At 47.4% G+C, this 18,871-nt stretch overlaps 1 protein-coding gene across 1 annotated transcript in view; it reads right to left on the bottom strand.

Annotated features, from left to right (window-relative positions):
* Nucleotides 1-18,871, bottom strand: part of LOC139215746 (semaphorin-6D-like) — a 58,146-nt gene that overhangs the window by 26,366 nt on the left and 12,909 nt on the right. The window contains exons 11-15 of the mRNA XM_070846789.1: nucleotides 17,974-18,105; nucleotides 17,736-17,891; nucleotides 16,210-16,383; nucleotides 15,984-16,124; nucleotides 11,778-11,855 (exon numbers count right to left, since the gene is read on the bottom strand). Coding sequence (XP_070702890.1) covers nucleotides 11,778-11,855; nucleotides 15,984-16,124; nucleotides 16,210-16,383; nucleotides 17,736-17,891; nucleotides 17,974-18,105 — 681 coding nt within the window. The remainder of the gene's footprint in view (nucleotides 1-11,777; nucleotides 11,856-15,983; nucleotides 16,125-16,209; nucleotides 16,384-17,735; nucleotides 17,892-17,973; nucleotides 18,106-18,871) is intronic.

Genomic DNA, 18,871 nt, shown 5'->3' with positions numbered 1-18,871 from the left:
TTCACCTGCTCATGCTTTGACTTATTTTCTGTTTTTCAATCAGGCTTTTTCACACATGCAGCTTTTCTCTCTGATCTAGCACTGCATCAGTCTGTTAGCCTTGGTTCCTCTCTGGATTTACCGCCTTCTCCTCCCCGTCTATCTCCTTACCTTCCTCACCCCTCTCCTCCTTCCCTCTGTGCTCTTTCATAAGTGCCCCCCTGTTCTCCTTTTCCTCTACAGAAGAGCTGTGATGTTGTTTGGCTGGATGAACAGAGGATTGTACATTTCAGATGTTAGGGTTCGAACAGAGTTGGCCTGATGTTTGTAATCGTATCCAGTGGAAGGAGACGTGACTTCATTTCAACACGGTCATAACAGCACACATTTCCAGACAGACGATCCTGGAGGACCATTAGGGAGGCGTGTGTTTCCAGAGCCAGTCCACATCAGACAAGCAGCTCCGAACAAGTGTACTCGCAGCTCGACACTTTGCTCTGAGTGTTACATAAGCAAGAGAAACCCCACGAGTGCTTTTGTTTTCCTACGACTGCAGAGCTACTATCTGGCAGACGGTGTGTGGGCTTCCCTGTCCACACACCGGTGTGCTTTTGGTCTGGGTCTGATTCTGGGCGCAGTTACTCTTCAGTCTTTGCAGCTTTCCAGAGCTGAGGTTGTGGAGCGCTGAGCTGTTTGATGCTCGTCTTTAACTGTAATTAACACATCCTGCTTGATCTTCCTAAAGACTAGTCTTTGAATACACAGTTTTATATTTAATAAGTAAAGACTACTTGATTTCTGTGTTTCTCTGGTCACGTTTTGAGTGTTTTTTTTTTAATTTCCATCAGAATCTACTTTGTTTTATCCAAATGTGCTGCAGTTATTTTAAGTTCCATTTACCTGAGTCCTTATTATACAGGAAGTGCACTGGCCCTGATGTAAAAAATGGAGGACTGATCATTTCAGTGTGAGGGAGGTCATCAGTCACCAACTCTGACAGGGTGGGGGGGTCAGCGGACGGCCATGAAACTCTGCCGACTGATTTTAAATAACTCAGGTTCATTATACAAAGAGACGTTAGACTCAACTATGAAATCCCATCATGCATTGCCCCAAGAATCAGCCAATCACTGAGCTTCAAAGACGTTTGATTTCTGCTGTCTGGTGTGTCTACAGTGAGAGGGCTGGGAGCAGAACTAGATGTAAAGACACAAACCTAATCTGTTTTCATGGTTAATATCACAGAATGAATGATCCTACATTTCTTCCTCTCTGCATTAGTCTGACAGATAAATAGACTAATGGGATCATAAACTAACTAACTAACTACGGACGCACTAAGAAAATTAAACCCCAGGTTCAAAGACAAAGAAGAGGAATCACTGGAGATTTCCTTCCACTCAACTTTCCAATCTGTTTCCCTAAATGATCATTCTGGGGGTCTAACCCTAACCCTAATCCTAACCCTAATCCTAACCAAACATCCTTCACTACTGCAGTGATTTTAGAGCAGGGGTGCCCAATACGCCAATCGCGTGACATTAAAAAAATAGATTTTAGTCCATCATCTTCATCCCTAATCAGGACTCAGCGGTTTAGAAAATGAATGAAGGAACGTATGTAATGAAGGCGTTACAGGGCTCCAGTCTGAGAGCTCCTCTCTGCTACGGGTCCCCGGCAGGGACATGAGCGGTCAAACACACTAGTTGCTGCAAAACTCCAGCTTTAGCCTTCCAGTTTATATCCACTAAAGAAGAGATACTCTGGGACGGAGAACAGGACAGGAAGGATATCTGACTCTATTCAGTGCAGGTCATCAGAGGAAGGTAGAGACCATACCTGTACTGAATGTTCCAGTTCTATATAATAATATATAATATATTATAAAATATTATAATATATTATGTGCATCACTGTTTGTCACCTGTGTGCATTCCTGCTGTTCAGTTTTATGAGTAACACCAGGGGTTACATTAGTGCTCACCAACATATATTGGATATATAAAGTATATACAGAAATAAATACATGTTTAGCATGTTTAATGTAGGTAGATCATTTTGACCTGGTCATTTTAAAAGTAGCTCACGAGCCGATAGAGTGTGACCCCCCCTGGTTTAGAGGGTGAAGCTGGGACTGTTCACATAGTGCTCGTTGTCTTTTCCTACACTGACAGACAGAAGCACCTTCTCCCTGATGTCTCTCTTCACACATCAGTATAAATGCAAAGCGCTCTAATAAAAGATAAATGACTCACGCAGCAGAAGAGGAACTGTGGAACATTCTGATCACATCTAATGAACTCTATGTATTTGGATTTATTATGAAACCATTATGCTTTCCTCTCCTCACTCACTCTATATTTACCTCTCTCCACCTCACTTATTTGCTAACTCCTCCGCCCCCGCACTCACTCAATATTTATCTTCCTTATCACTCATTCTCTCTCTCCATCACCATCTAGCCTCCATCTCTGCGGCTACATTTCCACCAGCGTGGGCTGAGCTGTAAGTGCGGGGAGAGAAACAGAACAGGAGGAGGTCGCACCAATGGCGAGCCGCTATAAATCCCGAATCCTCTCGGGCACCTAAACGCCTCGTTCATCTAGCAGGGAGCGACTCGGAGGAGGGGATGGAAATAGACTCGGTCCGTTATCAGATACAGCTAGGTTATTCAGTGCTGCTGATGCTGAATCACATGTTCTTATCCTCAACATTAATGGTCTAGAGTGGAGGCGTTACAGGTTTTAAAGGCTGTGAAATAGAAGTATGAAGTGGAAATGTAAAGAGAGAACAGGCTCTGTGCGCTCCCGTGGTGCGTTCAGGCGCACGTCGTATGCTCTCGGCTCTCTCTAGTAGACAGACAGGAATCGAACCTGATCAGTGTGCAGAGAACAAAACAAACTCTGCTAACGATCATGTTCCGTTTGAAACACTGAAGTTGATCATCCTGAACGACTTGGGACTTGATTCGAGTTGAGTTTTGCATGATGTGGCCTTGAAATACTAATCAAATGATTTCAGACTTGACTTGAATGAATTGAGACTTGACGTAAAACCCTTTCGGACACACATCTGACTCTGGAAGTCGCAGAAGACTCAAAGCGTGTTGTGGGACCTTTATCATACTGATCCACCTACCTGGTTAGCTGTGTGTTCTTTAGGAGGGTTTTCCTCCTGCGGTGTCGATTCAAGTGTAAACCTGAGCTGAACAACACATTTTGCCTTCAGGCCTGACTGGCAGCCTTCAGTTCAACCAGGGTGAAGATTTAGGACGGCGAACTGTTGGAAATAATGAGTTTAAGAGCACGGGGTGCTGCTGTCGTGTCTGTCCTGAGACTTGCACCAAAGGACTTAGAAATAACTCTGTTTAATGATCAGCGCTCGACTGCACTAATGATCCCGTCAGCGGTGAGACTGTCACTGATAAACGGGACAGAATGAGTCACATCAGGAGGAACGCCGGAGCAGAAACAGGTATTTACCGTCTGTGACCTCGGCCCTGCCAACAGACAGCAGCAGGTTGGATAACTGGCTTTGAACACGCTGGTGATGAGGCGTCCTGTTTCTCTCAGAGCGCCACGCCAGCAGCTACATGAGTTTAAACCTGACAGCAGCAGGATTCCTGCACCACCGACAGCCATTAGCTCCCCCCCCCCCTCCCCCCGAGGGTCCAATGAGACGGCAGCAGGTGGTTCACACCCACAGGTGAGATGTGGTGAAGTTATTAAAGTCATGGATTAAAGAGGTTCAGACTCCGTGAAGACAAAGAAGCAATAATGAGACACAAAGAGGGAAACAACCTGTTGTGTTCAGTGGGTGTGATCTCATTATCAGTGTGTTAAGAGAGTCCTCCAGTGATTCAGCATCCAACACCAGCTGTAACGCTGCCAGGCTCACAGCAGAGAGGAGCGGGATCAGTTCAAACAGATCCTGCAGCACAACCACACAGGTTTTATTCCACTTTGGCAAACCTGATGCCTAAATTACCCAAGATGCACTTTAATCGCAGACACTCGGGTCTGAGATATAACGAGACGTAGCGTGTAACCGTGTGAGCTGTAGAGGAGCAGGTAGGCTGATTACCTTTGGACACAGCTTCCTGTCTTTATGCTAAGCTACGCTGGCTAGCTGCATGTTTAGCCTACAGAGGAATCAACACCCTCTCATTAAGGTACAGACACATGAACTAACCACAGACACTGGTCTGTCCCACTATTATCACAGACAGTGAACTAACCACAGACGGTGAACTGTCCCACTGTTATCACAGACAGTGAACTAACCACAGACAGTGAACTGTCCCACTGTTATCACAGACACTGAACTAACCACAGACAGTGAACTGTCCCACTGTTATCACAGACACTGAACTGTCCCACTGTTATCACAGACACTGAACTAACCACAGACACTGGACTGTCCCACTGTTATCACAGACACTGAACTGTCCCACTGTTATCACAGACAGTGAACTAACCACAGACACTGAACTGTCCCACTGTTATCACAGACAGTGAACTAACCACAGACACTGAACTGTCCCACCGTTATCACAGACACTGAACTGTCCCACTGTTATCACAGACAGTGAACTAACCACAGACACTGGACTGTCCCACTGTTATCACAGACACTGAACTGTCCCACTGTTATCACAGACAGTGAACTAACCACAGACACTGAACTGTCCCACTGTTATCACAGACAGTGAACTGACCACAGACACTGAACTGTCCCACTGTTATCACAGACAGTGAACTAACCACAGACACTGAACTGTCCCACTGTTATCACAGACACTGGACTGTCCCACTGTTATCACAGACACTGAACTAACCACAGACAGTGAACTGTCCCACTGTTATCACAGACACTGAACTGTCCCACTGTTATCACAGACACTGGACTGTCCCACTGTTATCACAGGCAGTGAACTAACCACAGACGCCTCCTTTGTTGGCATGATGTTATCCCGTGAGGGGCAGGGGGCTTATGGGAAACGGTGTTTGTCAAAGGCAGTGACGCTGAGTGAAGGAGAACATGAAGCGTGCGATAAGAAGTGTACAGCTGTGAGCAGGGTGACCTCCTGGGACCCGTCCGTGGTAGTCTGAAGTCTCGGTGGGACTGTGGAGGACGTTTCCTCGCCTCAGGAGGAGAAGCAGGAAGTTACAGTTTGACTTCAGCTCTCAGCAGGAACACACACCCCAGTGTGTGTGTGTGTGTTAATAAAGCTCCTGCCGCCCTACCAGTGGATCAACTTAAACTGTGCACACACACACACACACACACACACACACACACACACACACACACACACACACACACACACACAGACGGTCTCTAGGGAAACGGATGACTTGCTGCTATGACAACCGAGTCCATCTGGTGTTCATCTCCTCTGGAGCCCGTTTGTCCCTTTTCTTTCTTTCCATCCATCTTGTCTTTCTCCATTTTGTATCTCCCTCTTCCTGCCTCCTCTCCTCTTTTTGTGCTTTCTACACCCACCTCCCCCTCTCTCTCCCCCCTCTCTCCCCCCTTCTCTCTCCAGCTGAAGTTAGCTAAAGTTATGTAAGCTGTTAAACTTCCTTTTCTTTCTGTCCAACTCTTCCCATCTTTCCTCCATCTCTCCTTCTCTCTCTCTCTCTCCCTCGAGGAACTCTTCCACTTATCAGCAGAAGTTTGAGAAACTCGACTCACTTCAGCTCTGAGGTTTTCAGCTGAGTGAAGCTGTGAATAATATCTCTGTCTTTAGGAACTGTATTTGTGCTTCCATCAGCTGCACTGAGGTCAGGCTGTGGTGCCTCTCCACACTTGGTTTGTTTTCCACAGGCCAAACTTTGGTCTGATTGGTTCCTCAAATCCCCAGTATGGACGGTCTTGCTTCAAAGGTGTAAAAAAAAATTCTGCTGATCCATACACATGGTACATTTGGTTTCATCGCCAACAAGATTCTGTTGCTGAAAACTAAAGACTGGAAACAGAAATGGAACAACCCAACCAGGAAAAAGGGCTTTCATTAGAAACTAAAATCATTCGAAACAGCGTCGCTGCCACAAGATGTTAAGTCCCTGATCTTTTGCAGTGTGTTTATATGACAGCTGAAGTTGAATACGTTAAAGCTGAGAATATATAAACATGGAGTTCTATTAAATCCAGTTGTGCCTAAAGCTGAAGCACTGAAAGACATTAAAGTAGCAGCTAAAGCAAGCTGAAAGGTGACAGTTTGGCTCCAGTCGGCACTGAAAACAGTTTAAATATCAGTGAAAGTCTGGAGTTTGGAGGAGTTTGAAACACCGGCTGCAGCGTCAGCAAGAGAAGGAGATGAACCGCAGTGAGAAGAGCAATGTACGTCCATCATACTGAGAAACACTCTGAACTGAACTCAGAGCTTAAGCTGCACTTAGCAAAAGTTTCAGGGAGGTTTGTGGATGAGTGTGAAAGAGTGTGAGGGGAGTCTCCAGCTACATGGAGGGCAGCACTGTGCTGCAGCTCTTTGAGCTAAATGCTAACGCCATCGTCGCTAACACGGTCATGATGAGCAGGTTCACCATCTTAGTGTAGCTCGCTAGCATGCTAACATTAGCTGATGGGAATGTCTTCGTCTGAGATATTCAGACCCTTGTTTTGGCTCCTGCTAGGGTTGCTGGGGGTGCAGGACTGGGGCTGGGGTGCAGGACTGGGGTGCAGGACTGGGGCTGGGGGTGCAGGACTGGTGTGCAGGACCGGGGCTGGGGTGCAGGACTGGGGTGCAGGACTGGGGCTGGGGTGCAGGACTGGGGCTGGGGTGCAGGACTGGGACTGGGGTGCAGGACTGGTGTGCAGGACTGGGGCTGGGGTGCAGGACTGGGGTGCAGGACTGGTGTGCAGGACTGGGGCTGGGGTGCAGGACTGGGGTGCAGGACTGGGGTGCAGGACTGAAGTGTGGCTGAGGTTTGATGCTAACAGAAGCGGATCAGACGCAGGACGAGAGACTTGCTCCTCTGTGGTGTGATCTCCGCTGACGCTAATCGCGGATAATCACCAAACTTGGTCGGACTCTCCACCGCGGAGCGCACAGGGCCGACACTGACTGCTCTCCCATGAGCCTCTGGGGCGAAACAAACACCAGCTTCCAACACATTATGATGTTGATTAAAGGCAACGATGTCTGCTGATGAATCACATGTAACGCTGAGACTTTGAGTGGATCGCTGCTGAATTCTTCTTCTTCCCTCAAGTCTCTCTGCTGTGCTCTCTCTAATGATGCTCTCACTTAGAAATATTTCCATCTCCTCATCCCCTGCTTTCTTCCTCTTTCTCGTCACTCTTCCTCTCCCTCACATGATCTCTCTGGGGTCACTGTAACGTCCTCACCATCCTCCTGCACTTTGGCCGGTGTCTGATTTCACTGCTGATGCAGCAGAGCCAAAAGGTATCGTTCTTCTTTGGAAAAACCTGGTGCCTACATTACCCACAATGCAACGTGACTGCACACAACTTGGTCAGACGTTCGTGCACGCTATGCTCGTAGCAGTTAGTGTGTCCTTTAAATGAGCAAAGTCAATACTGTATATATAGAGAGTCTAAAGTTACTGACAGGTCACATGTTTCCATCCACACATGAGTCTGTTTCATTCATTATCTTAATTAGCTCTTATTTTCTTAATGCTCCTCTAGATTTTAGAAAACGTATCTGGCAGAAATGTTCCACAGTGGGTGACGGGGAGCAAATTTTGAGGTGTGAAAGTCACGTGGCTGTGAGCAGTTCACATGTAACACCATGTTTTTTACACTTTTCGATCAGCTCAGACTTTCATGTCATCAGATTTCTTTACAGAGAAACTTTTCACCGCTTCAGTTTTTCACCCAAACAAATGGTATTTTAAGAAACACTTCATCAAAGTAACTCCAATAAGCACAGATACAAATAAAGGGCTTCATCAAAAGGCCTTGGGTTACTGGCACACACTGCTCAGTGCAGAGCTGCTTCACATCGCTCCATGTGCACAGACTAAAGGCTTTAATGGTTCTGATGAAGGTCAGAGTTCAAAGAAACCAACAATGGGTGTTCAGGATGTGAGCCCTGCTCTCTGCCCCCCCCCCCCTCTGAGAGCACATGACCGGTAGATAAGCATGTTGTGGGAGACACACCTGACACGCTGGTGATAAAGAGAGAGTCGAAGTGACCGCGAGCAGAGTGAAGTGTGAATCACTGCGGCACCAAACCTGCCTGGAAAAGACTTGTTATCTGCCTCTGTGTCTCCCTGCTTCTTCTACTTCCTCTTCCTTTACCTCTCTGACTCACTTTTCTCCATCTGAGATTTTTCTCCGTCTCTCATCTTCGCTCTCCCTCTTCCCTTTCCTCCTCTTGCATCACATCCTCGCCTCCCTCTTCGTTTCCTTCCTTGTCTCTTGTCATGTGCGCCGGTTCATCCCGTCCATTTTAATCTCCCTGCAGCTTCTCCTCTCCGTCTCTGTGTTGTTGGTGTTAAAAATGCCAGCTGTGTGCTGCTGCTGCTGCACAGATGATGGTTGTGGTGTGATCTGAACAGCACATAGAGGGAACCAAAACAAAACTCTCAGTGTTGTGTGAGCAGGACTCTGAGATCTTTATCTACTGTCCCTCCTTAACACTGAGCGCTGCGTGTCCAGTCTCCTGGGACGTTGGGCAGCTTTAACCCCGACTCGTCCCTCCACGCACCGACAGCCTGTGAAGGGCTGAGTCTTTGAGAGAGAAGACGCCTGACTCTGTGAGTCATCGATCGATGAGGAGACACATGAAGAGGAGACGGGCGAACACGAGGAGCCGTCAGCCGAGGAGAGCGGATCCATACAGGGATTACGGCCGTCTGCCGGAACGCTTGTGTCTGACATTGATTGTGTTCACAGATGATGGAAGAGTCGAAGCGCGGAGACGAGCTCCCGTCATAAAAGACGAGTGATGCCGCTGTGGATCGAACCTGCTCACTATGACTCAATTAGAGATGTTTAGCTCCAACACAAAAGATCCTCCTTCACTCTCTGTGTGTGCTGTGACTCCCTCATTGTGCAGTGATAATGAAGAACAGTTCGTCCTCACAGGTGGAGTTTTTAACATAACATTAATCATCCTCCTCCTCTTCTTCGTCCTCACAGCCTTCATTGGGACGTTACTGCCGTCAGCTGATGTGAGGATCCAAAGAAAACATGGCTCCTGTCACCGAAACACCAGACACGTCTAAACTCATCCCAGAGGAAAGATAAATACTTGTGCATCCATGTCGTCCTGTAGTGACGTGTGTTTACTGTCCCAGTGGCCATCAAATACGTTTTGACTGTCTATCCGGGGGGGGGGCATCCTGTTTCCTCACAGCTGGTCCTGGTTTCTGCACATCCAGTGGTCCCCGTGAAGCCTCCCACAGTCCTCCAGCTCTGCCAGGACCTCCAGGTCAGAGAGGCTTTGTGGCGGTGTCCCCTCTCTGAGCTCGTGTCTCCACATGAGTCCACGAGCCTCTCCCGTGGGTGGGGGCGCTCCGTCGCTGTGCTTGTTTTCAGGTGCTAAACTGACCCAGAAGTACACTGACCTGAATGAAAAAGTTTCTCAGCAAAACTCAGACGCATTCATCTTCTTCTTCTTCCACCCATATGTTTTTCTCTCTGGGGCTTCGCATATCTGCACGTCACCAAACCCCCTAAAGGTCGGACAGCGAGCGTCCCGAGTGCTTCGACAGAATATCAGAAGTGTCCCAGAGCGTAATCACATTAATCATTAGTGTCGTCTGTGTTCACATGTGAGATGATTTGTGCCAAATAAGGTTCATCTATCATCCAGAGGGATCACTTTAACGCTCTGAACGCTTGTTTTTACCAACACAAATTCATAAAGTTCGTCTGATGTGTTTCTTCTGTTTTCCCCATTAAACCAAACACGTACTGACCTCAAACCTGAGGTCCAACTCCAGCCGGTACGCCCCCGAGTTCGTATACAAACAAAAGATCTTTGGTAATTTAAAGTGTGGACGGTTTGTGGTTAAAGGGCCAAAACCTGCAGAGAGCCTCCTGCAGGCTCTGGATTCAAGACACAAGAGCTCAGCCTGAAGATGAAACCCCCGTTTCTGTGCTCCAGTCCATCAATACGCTGAGACCTGATGAGGTTTTAGCAGCACACACACACACACACACACACACACACACACACACACACACACACACGGCAGCAGCAAGTAGCTTGTGAAATCAAATGTGTTGCCTCGCGCCACCTTCCAATCAATAACTCCAAAGTGTCAGGTAGCTCGCGCCCACTCCAACACTGGCAATCGATCTGCAGCCAAGCCGTCGCTTATTCCGCCATTCCTCCACCCCCCCACAAATCGAAGCGATATTATTTTCATATTTGTCTCGGGGGAGGAGTTGTTTTATTCCTGGGAGAGCTGCGGAGCGTTGGCAGCCTCCTCATCTGTAAATATCATCAGTTATAAACTCCTGCAGGCCGACAGCCACACAGAGAGACGTGTTTCTGCTCACCGCTGCATCCTCCATCATGGGACTGACTGGCTTTAGCCACGCTGACTCGTAATGAGGACGGTGTGGTGGTGCAGGGTTAGCTCTGTCGCCTCACAGCGAGAAGGTCGAGACTCCTGTGTGCAGGTTTCAGGGTCCGACCCAAGCCTGAACAAGCCCCACACACACACACACACACAGGTGGGGAACAGGATCAGAGGAGGTGGCTGTGGCCTGACAGTCAGAGCTCAGGAGGTCTGCACATCACTCACACACACACTCTTCTACCTTTTCTGTATTCTGTTTGGACCTCCTTCATTTCCACGTCTCCTCTCATCCAGACGGCGGCTGAGGAGTCGCTTCTTTCAGTAAATCAGAGCTGAACTGTTTTGTTGCTGCAGATGAGCCTTAATCTGATCAACGTCAGCGTGACAACATGAGCAGCAGCTCGTTCACTATAAAGACTCAGCAGACGGCCTTCTACTGCAGGTAACTGACTGTGGAGAAGGACTTCAGACAACCAGAACCCTTTAACTTTCGATCAAATGGAGACTTAAGTGACCGTGAGGATGTTTGCAGAGAAGCAGGTGACCTCTTGTCCGTTGACCTCACTCTGCCCCGTCCTCACTCTGCTGCAGCAGAGTCAGGGACCCCTCAGGACCCCTCAGCCGAGAGTGTCCCCAGAAAAGAGTTTCATCGGATCGAAATCGTCCGGCGCGTAAACACCAGCGCACTTCCTGTTTACGGTGATGGGACGAGTCAACAGCTGTTTGAAATATCAGTCCAATTATTTAGAGAGCAGTGAAGTAGAACATGACTCATCTCAAGTGTTTGTGAACCAACATTTTGTCTCCGGTTTGGTGACCTTGACATACTTCAGGCTGGAGCAGAGCCTCCCCGTCACAACACGTGGACAAACCGACTCGGACGCCAACAAGGCAGAAACACAAACTCCTGGAGGTTTACTGCACTCAGAGAGCAAACGTGGCTCCATTACCAGTCCTTTTCAACAAACTTTTAGAACAAGAGATTTATACCCACAGAGTGCACGCAGTACATCCCCTCCGACAGCCATTTTAACATTTGTTCCCATTATGTTTCTCCATCCATCCCTTCACTTTGGCTGCCAGTGTGAAAGGCATCACGGATTTACATCTTCCAGATATACGAGCCTTCACTCGCCGCCGCAGATATACGAGCCGAGCCGTCAGAGCTTTATTAGCGGACGGATTGATGGCTGCCGGGAGGAGACAGAGAAAATACAAGAAGGGGAGAGTGACAGAGAGAGAGAGAGAGAGAGAGAGAGAGAGAGAGAGAGAGAGAGAGGAAGTCAAACGTACTTGAAACCTGGCGCCATGTTGGCACAACTCCCGGTCCGCAGCCAGATGCAGTATGGGTCACGAGAGGCCAGGCAGGCTCTGGAGAGAGAGAGAGAGAGAGTTTGTTGTTATCTCCATCCTCTTTATTTGTTATCTGCTTTTCCTCGAGTCTGCAGCAGAACAAAACAACTTATCAGATTGTGGAATAAAACCATAACATACATTTTCACAGCACCACATCCATCAGCCCAACACTCCTCGTCTCACTCGCTTTATTTCAACAAGGTCATTAAAACATCCTGCTTCTATCCAATCAGAGGGTTGTTCACTCTGAGAGATGCTGAAATACCCGCTCACTACTCTATCTATCAGCGGATTACCTAAACTCCAGCTGGGTCACCACCTAAATGAACACCGTGCATCACATCACTGCCGTCTACTGCACAGCTGTTACAGCTGATTTTTAACTTCCTGTGTTTGTGCACAAAGCTTTAAATGACCTTCTCCCTCCACCAGAGGGTTTCTCTCAGTTTATGTTCCAGGCTTATTATACGTCATTCATCATTTTAATAGAAGGGAAGGAAGCATTGATATCAAATGCAATATTTAACCAGCAAACAGCAGTGTTGTGTGACTCAGCGGTGCTAAAGTGGTGCGTTGGTGCTCCGCCACTGTTTCAGGAAATGGGATGTAAGCTGAAGACATTTAAGGTGACTCAGTATCTGTATTTCTTCAGTTCAAGCAGGTAAAGTAACTTTCACAAGTGAAGCGTGAGGGTTCAGACTGAGAGCAGCAGACTTTAGACCTCCGCCCACAGCATCGCTCCACCATCCAGCTGAACGACTACTAATTACTGAGATAATTAATATTACTCTTAATGAGCAGCAGGCTGCTGTCATCCTAACGTTAAGATGGATTATCAGTTATCAGATCTTCAGATTATCTCAATGTGTCACACACCAGTCATATCTGTGTTGGGGGGCTTAACGTCATGCTACAATGACAGCAACCCATTCAACATATTTATGGTGAGTAATGAAGAACTCATCATATCTTATATATTAGATCTTATGATATAGTGTGTGATAGATTATTTTCTGCTATGGACTAGCTACGGTGGCTAACGCTAGGTGCAGGTTAGCTTTGGGTAAACATTCCTTTATTTACGGGTCTGCAGGCCTCAGTGTTACAAGGAGGCTGTTTCACTGAATTGTGTTGGCGTGGCTCAGGTAGAGTCACGTGACACCGCCACACCTGTCTTGTTTGGTAACCGACGGTTCTTCTAGACAAACTAGACGCCTGAACGCAGCACATTCTAAAACGAGGTTAATAACACTGAAGCACGAGGAGGGAGAGAGAGGAGGAGGGAGAGGAGGGAGAGGAAGGAGAGGAAGGAGAGCGATGAGGCAATTAGAGGAAGAGGAGGAGAATAAAAAGAGAAAGAGATGAAAAGGATGAAAAGAAAAAGAAAATGTGTAGACACCAAAAGAGAGAAGGAGGATAGAAGAGAGAGAGAGAACTCTTCCCCCTCTCTCTCTGCAGTCACCCCTCTCTGAATGTCTGAATCGGTCTCACACACACTCACACACACTTGTTTTGGCTGGCCTGACTGTGAACTGTGTGTGTTTGGCATGTGAAGAGCGTGTCAGAGTGTGTGTGTGTGTGTGTGAGTGTGTGTGTGTGTGTCCTCCTTTCACTCCAGTGGAGAGAGAAAAAGAGACAAGAAGGAAGGGAAGGAAGTCCTCCATCTGATAGTGGGTCTAAAGGGGTTTAGCCAAGTCCAGGTCTAAAGACCAATCTGAAGTCGAGCATCAAGTCGAGCCGTCAGGTCATAATCCGTCTGCTTCCTGCTTCTCTGCTCCTGAACTTATGTGTAACATCATCTGAGACAATGAATTCATGAATCCATTTCAAATGTAAACTCGTTGAGAGAACGTCCGAGTGGAAGCTCAAGAACCAGAGCGAGTCCACTTAAACTCTTAAACTCACTTGATACAGATCTTCAGACACACAGAGCACGTCCAAGTCTGAAGCCAGAGTTAAATCTGAAACCCCGAGTGGACATGAAGCATTCAGCCGAGCGGAGATCATCTAATGGATGGATTTCCTCTCCAACCATTATACAACTAACATGACAAATGTAAAGACAGAAAAGAATATATGTAACATGTTTCCTGGCTCCATCTAGCAGCCCTATAGCCTGTGAAGTCATGGGGTTGGTTGGGTTGGATACAATAAAAGCACCAGTAGAGAAGGTGGAGGATGGAGACTAAGGAGAAACAGGACAGGAGACCAAGGTCTGAATGTCAGACTGTCCTCACTGAGGTGTTTAGATGCTGTACATCAAACATTAGGTTCACTCATTAAAGTGTTCATGTCAAACCTCTGACATGTTTTCATCATGACTCAGATCCTCCACCAGCTGGTGTAACCTGATCAGTGTGAACCAGTGAACAGCATTAGGTACCATCACTGAGCTAACAGCTGTTAGCATCGGCAAACAGCAGCTAGCATCAACTAACAGCTGTTAGCATCAACAAACAGCAGCTAGCATCGGCAAACAGCTGCTAGCATCAACTAACAGTTGTTAGCATCAACAAACAGCAGCTAGCATCGGCAAACAGCTGCTAGCATCAACTAACAGTTGTTAGCATCAACAAACAGCTGCTAGCATCACCAAACAGCTGCTAGCATCGACAAACAGCTGCTAGCATCGACAAACAGCTGCTAGCATCGACAAACAGCTGCTAGCATCGACAAACAGCTGCTAGCATCAACAAACAGCTGCTAGCATCAACAAACAGCTGCTAGCTAAGTGATGGTGCTTAATGATCACTGTCAACTAGTAGCTCTTAGCATCAACTAGTAGCTGTTAGCGCCAACTAGCGGCTAGCTAACGCTGCGGTTTAGCTAGTAATTAGTACAATTAGCAGCTAAATGTAAACACACTGCAAGTGTAAACATTGTTCGGACTTCATACCATCACATTCCTGTTTCTGACCAACACCATGTCACGTTTATTTGTTTTATTTACTTCATTAATTAGCATTATTGGTTGCTGGTGGTTACAGCTAACGTTAGCTAAACTGCTAGCTTAACTTCCGTGCTAACGACAGGACCCGCCGGTGTTTCATCTTTCACCTCCGGCAGGTAAAAGGATCAGGGGAAGTTATTTTATTATTAGAGTTTATTCCATGACTTCACAGTAAAACCTTCTTGCTTGTTTAACCTCCTCTAAATAACTGTGTGTGTTACCTGTAACCAACCAACCCATCCCGGTACGGAGGCTGTGACGTCACCACTGTCTGGTTAGATAGCCAGGTAGAAGTAATGTAAAATAAATTAGTCATGTCTGCGGTTTGAACTCCTTGTTGCTTGGACAGAACAGTCTGGAGTCATGTAAGACAGGTCAGGGTCACACCTGAGCTCAGGTGAGTCTGAGGTCCTGAAGGAGTCATAAAGTCATAAAACACAGGTCGCTCCTCTCAGTATTAGACGATAGTTCCTTCAGGACTTCTTTTATATCTCATATGTTTTGCTGTTTGGCAGCACCAGTATCCAGGCTTCACTGCAGCTCTGCTCCCACTGGAGGAAACACTGGAGGAAACACTGGAGGAAACACTGGAGGAAACACTGGAGGAGTGGAAACGTCTTCTTCTGCGTGATAGAGACACAGCTGGTGGAAGCCTCGGTGCACCTCTGCAGCTGTGTCACCACATCACGCCGACTGGCATTCGTTCTTCCTACTCACTAATTAAACAAGCCTGATTAGTGTGTGTGTCTGTGTGTGTGTGTGTGTGTGTGTGTGTGTGTGTGTGTGTGTGTGTGTGTGTGTGTGTGTGTGCCACCTCTCCAGTGATGAATGTGCTCTAATTCGGGCACTGAGCTCTGTTCAGCCTAATGACGTCTATAAATGAGGTTCTTTTTGTTCATATTTAACTATTCAGACTCGGCATCCCCATTTCCCCCGGCGCACTCTTCTACAATATTGATTATGTTCCCAAATTAAGCTCCATATATTAATGTTTAAAAAAGATTTCCCGCATTCTGACTTTTGGATGCTGTCCAGACTGAATATAATTACAGTATTTCAGTGACTTCCGTGCTGCTATTTCTCAGAAAACTCAAGTAAAATGTGTCTGTATCTTAACACAACAGTGAGTTTAATTGAGAGCAGAGGGTCACTTTTAATCTGGTTCTAATCTGGTTTCAGTCCCGTGGTCTTACTTTCTACAGGCTCCGTGCTGGGCGCAGCGGCTGAGCGGCACTCTGATGACGCAGCTGGTGAAAGCTACGAACAAGGCGTGATGGTCTTTGTCCAGCTCCAGTCCCAGAACCCTCCTGTCCTCCTGACCCTGAACGTCACACCTGGACACACAGACAGACAGACAGCAGGTTAGGATTGTATGACGGAGGGTGGTTAAAGGTGCGGGGCCGGCGGCGCTGCTCTTACTTGGACGGGTTGTAGACGTCGATGTCCTCCAGCAGCTTGGAGCCGAAGCTGTCGTTGGGATGTGTGCTGGCCAAAACCTTCAGGACTCTGCCGTCGTCTGAGCCCAGGAACATCACCGTCCGGTCCTTGTAGGGGCCGGCAGAAACATCCACCACAATCTGGGTCAACTTGGACCTGGAGGTTAAAAATAAAGACCCTCGGTGATTTAAGGGAAACCATAAAATCTGTAAAACGTTCCTGTGATATCAACCAAGTGGGAGGGCCACTAACTTCCTCTTGTGTGTCACTTTCCCCCTGTGAGTTTATTAAATCTGTCTCACTTTGTTGGCCAGTGAAGGGCATGCTGGGAAATGTAGGAAGGCAGTAGCGTGTCCACATCCACGGCTCTCCGTGACAGAGGAGCTCAGACTAATGTTATATAAGAGAGTGAGAGGATGTGAGCAGCCCTGTGGACATCAACATCATCATTATCTGGGTCAGCTCGGGCCTTTCCAGAGCGGAGGCTAATTCCAACGTTGAATTAAGAGTCTCAGTCCCGTTCCAGACTGGTAATTACAATCCATCAGAAACTCATTTGAAACCTGCAGACGTAGATTATAAAAGGTCAGATACTTTCGGAGCAGCGAGGCAGGCAGACAGAGAGAGAGAGAGAGAGAGAGAACTTCCTGTGAGCTGACGACTAATCAAAGCCCATACTGATTATTATCCTCGCTGCTCCAGGGCGGGATGGAGGGTTCTCTCAGAGCTGCTGTAACTTTAAATCTCGCCTCTTCGGGGTACAGTTGACATTCTCCTCCTGACACCTCAGGTCTCTTTCTCATCATTTGGGCTCCCAGAAGCTGCTCCTCTGCAACCTGAGCGCACTAAAACTGTAACCTGAGCCGAGGAAACTACTCACCAGTTAAATTCGATATTCAGATGCATTTCTGCATTTAAGATGCAAAGATGTGTTGAAAATTCCCACCACAGTCTGGGAGCTTGTGACGAGGACTCTACAGCTCAGCGGCGCTGACATTTGACCACGGAGATAATTTTACTGATGCATCTTGAGGATCAGTGGAGCAGAGCTGCACACAACGTCTACAAGACGTCTACAAATACAAAATGAAGATGTAATGATCCAAGACAGAGGATCTGTTATTTACGACAAGTCTTTCCTGCATAATCAGCCAGTTAGTAAGAAGAGGAGGAAGAAGTGCTCCGAGCCTTTACTGAAGTAAAAGTACCAAAACAGTTCATTCTGCAGCTTCTGAGCTGGTGGAGACTCTGAACTCTCTCTGCACTGACAGGTGGAGCAGACACCAAAATTCAAATGGCACCACTGGAGCCACAGTCCGGTTCAGGGAGGAGAGCGCTGGGACGGGAGTGTTAAATGATGCAGGGGGGGCTGCACCCGCGCTCATGAGATGCAGAAAACTGTTTGATAGTTTAATATTAAGTGATGTGAGATTAAAGGAGGGTGCAGCGGCCTCCTGGTCACCAGAGATGTGCAGCACCGGCTCAACCCCAACAAGCGTCCACGTTACCTGCTGGAGGTCCTGGTGAAGCAGGGCCGGTCGTTGACGGAGGGAACAGCTTCGTCCATCAGAGGATACGACTTGATAAACGTCAGCGTCTCATCTGGGAACTGAACCGACGACTTGTAGTCTGCAGCCGGACCGTCGCCTGCACATGTTCCGGGCCTGGAGGGAAAACAGATCTGTTAAATGTGTCCCACAGGAATAAGTGGCCAGATATAAGTCATGGCTCATCTGGAGGCTCCACCTTGGTCTGGGAACCTGCTCGTCAGGCACTGGAGTCCAGGATGAGTCGCTGGTCCGCTGCTCCTTGAACTTCCCGTTGAAGACTTTCTCTATGTCGTCCATGTAGAAAGCACAGACTGCTGAGCCGGGGATACTGCAGAGGACAACACACTCACATTCAGCCAGCGGCAAGTCAGACCTGGACTGAGTCTGAAACCAGATCTACAACCAAAGAGTCCAAAAAACCTGGAAATAAAATCAGGTCTTAAAGGGGGGGGAGTAGTAGTGAGTCGGGATTTGCACATCATTGCACTGTCTGCTATTTTATGGCTGTTTATTCTTTATTATCTTATTATTTAGCTGTGAGGGAGTGTGCTGCTGTGTTAGTGAGCAGCTGAACAACTGAATCAACATCCATCTATCTGAAGGAATGGACTGGGAGGAAGGGGGGGTCCATTTATTTTTGACACATCTGTCAACTGTTTTCTTGCATGTGACCTAAAGCGCTGAACCTGATTGGATACCTGAGCTACTGTAAACCCCCCCCCCCCACTTCAGAAATGCAAGAAGACCAAATGTAATTGTTTCTGATCTGAGCAGCATCTTCTCGTCTTTTTGTCTGTAGGAAACTGTGCTCTGATGATTGTGTCCAAGACTGAGCACAACTTTTAAAGCTAAAAGCTACAAATTCCATCCAACACGGCGACCTAACTGTTCACTGCTCGTCCCTTCGCTGGTCTTTAAACAGCACCTGCTGTCGGACAAAGTGCAAAAGATCACCGATGATATGAAACAAAATGAAATGTCTTGTGGTCGCATACATTATTGAGCCACTTGAGCGGAGGCACTGCATAAACAGAGGTTTTATTAACACTGGGTCTGCTTTATCAATTCAAAATACAGGGTTCCTCATGGCTGCA

The sequence above is a fragment of the Pempheris klunzingeri genome, chromosome 16, assembly GCF_042242105.1.
Source record: "Pempheris klunzingeri isolate RE-2024b chromosome 16, fPemKlu1.hap1, whole genome shotgun sequence".
Classification (NCBI taxonomy): domain Eukaryota; kingdom Metazoa; phylum Chordata; class Actinopteri; order Acropomatiformes; family Pempheridae; genus Pempheris; species Pempheris klunzingeri.
The sequence above is the reverse complement of the archived record's forward strand: the minus strand, read 5'-3'. Positions and strand labels throughout refer to the sequence as shown.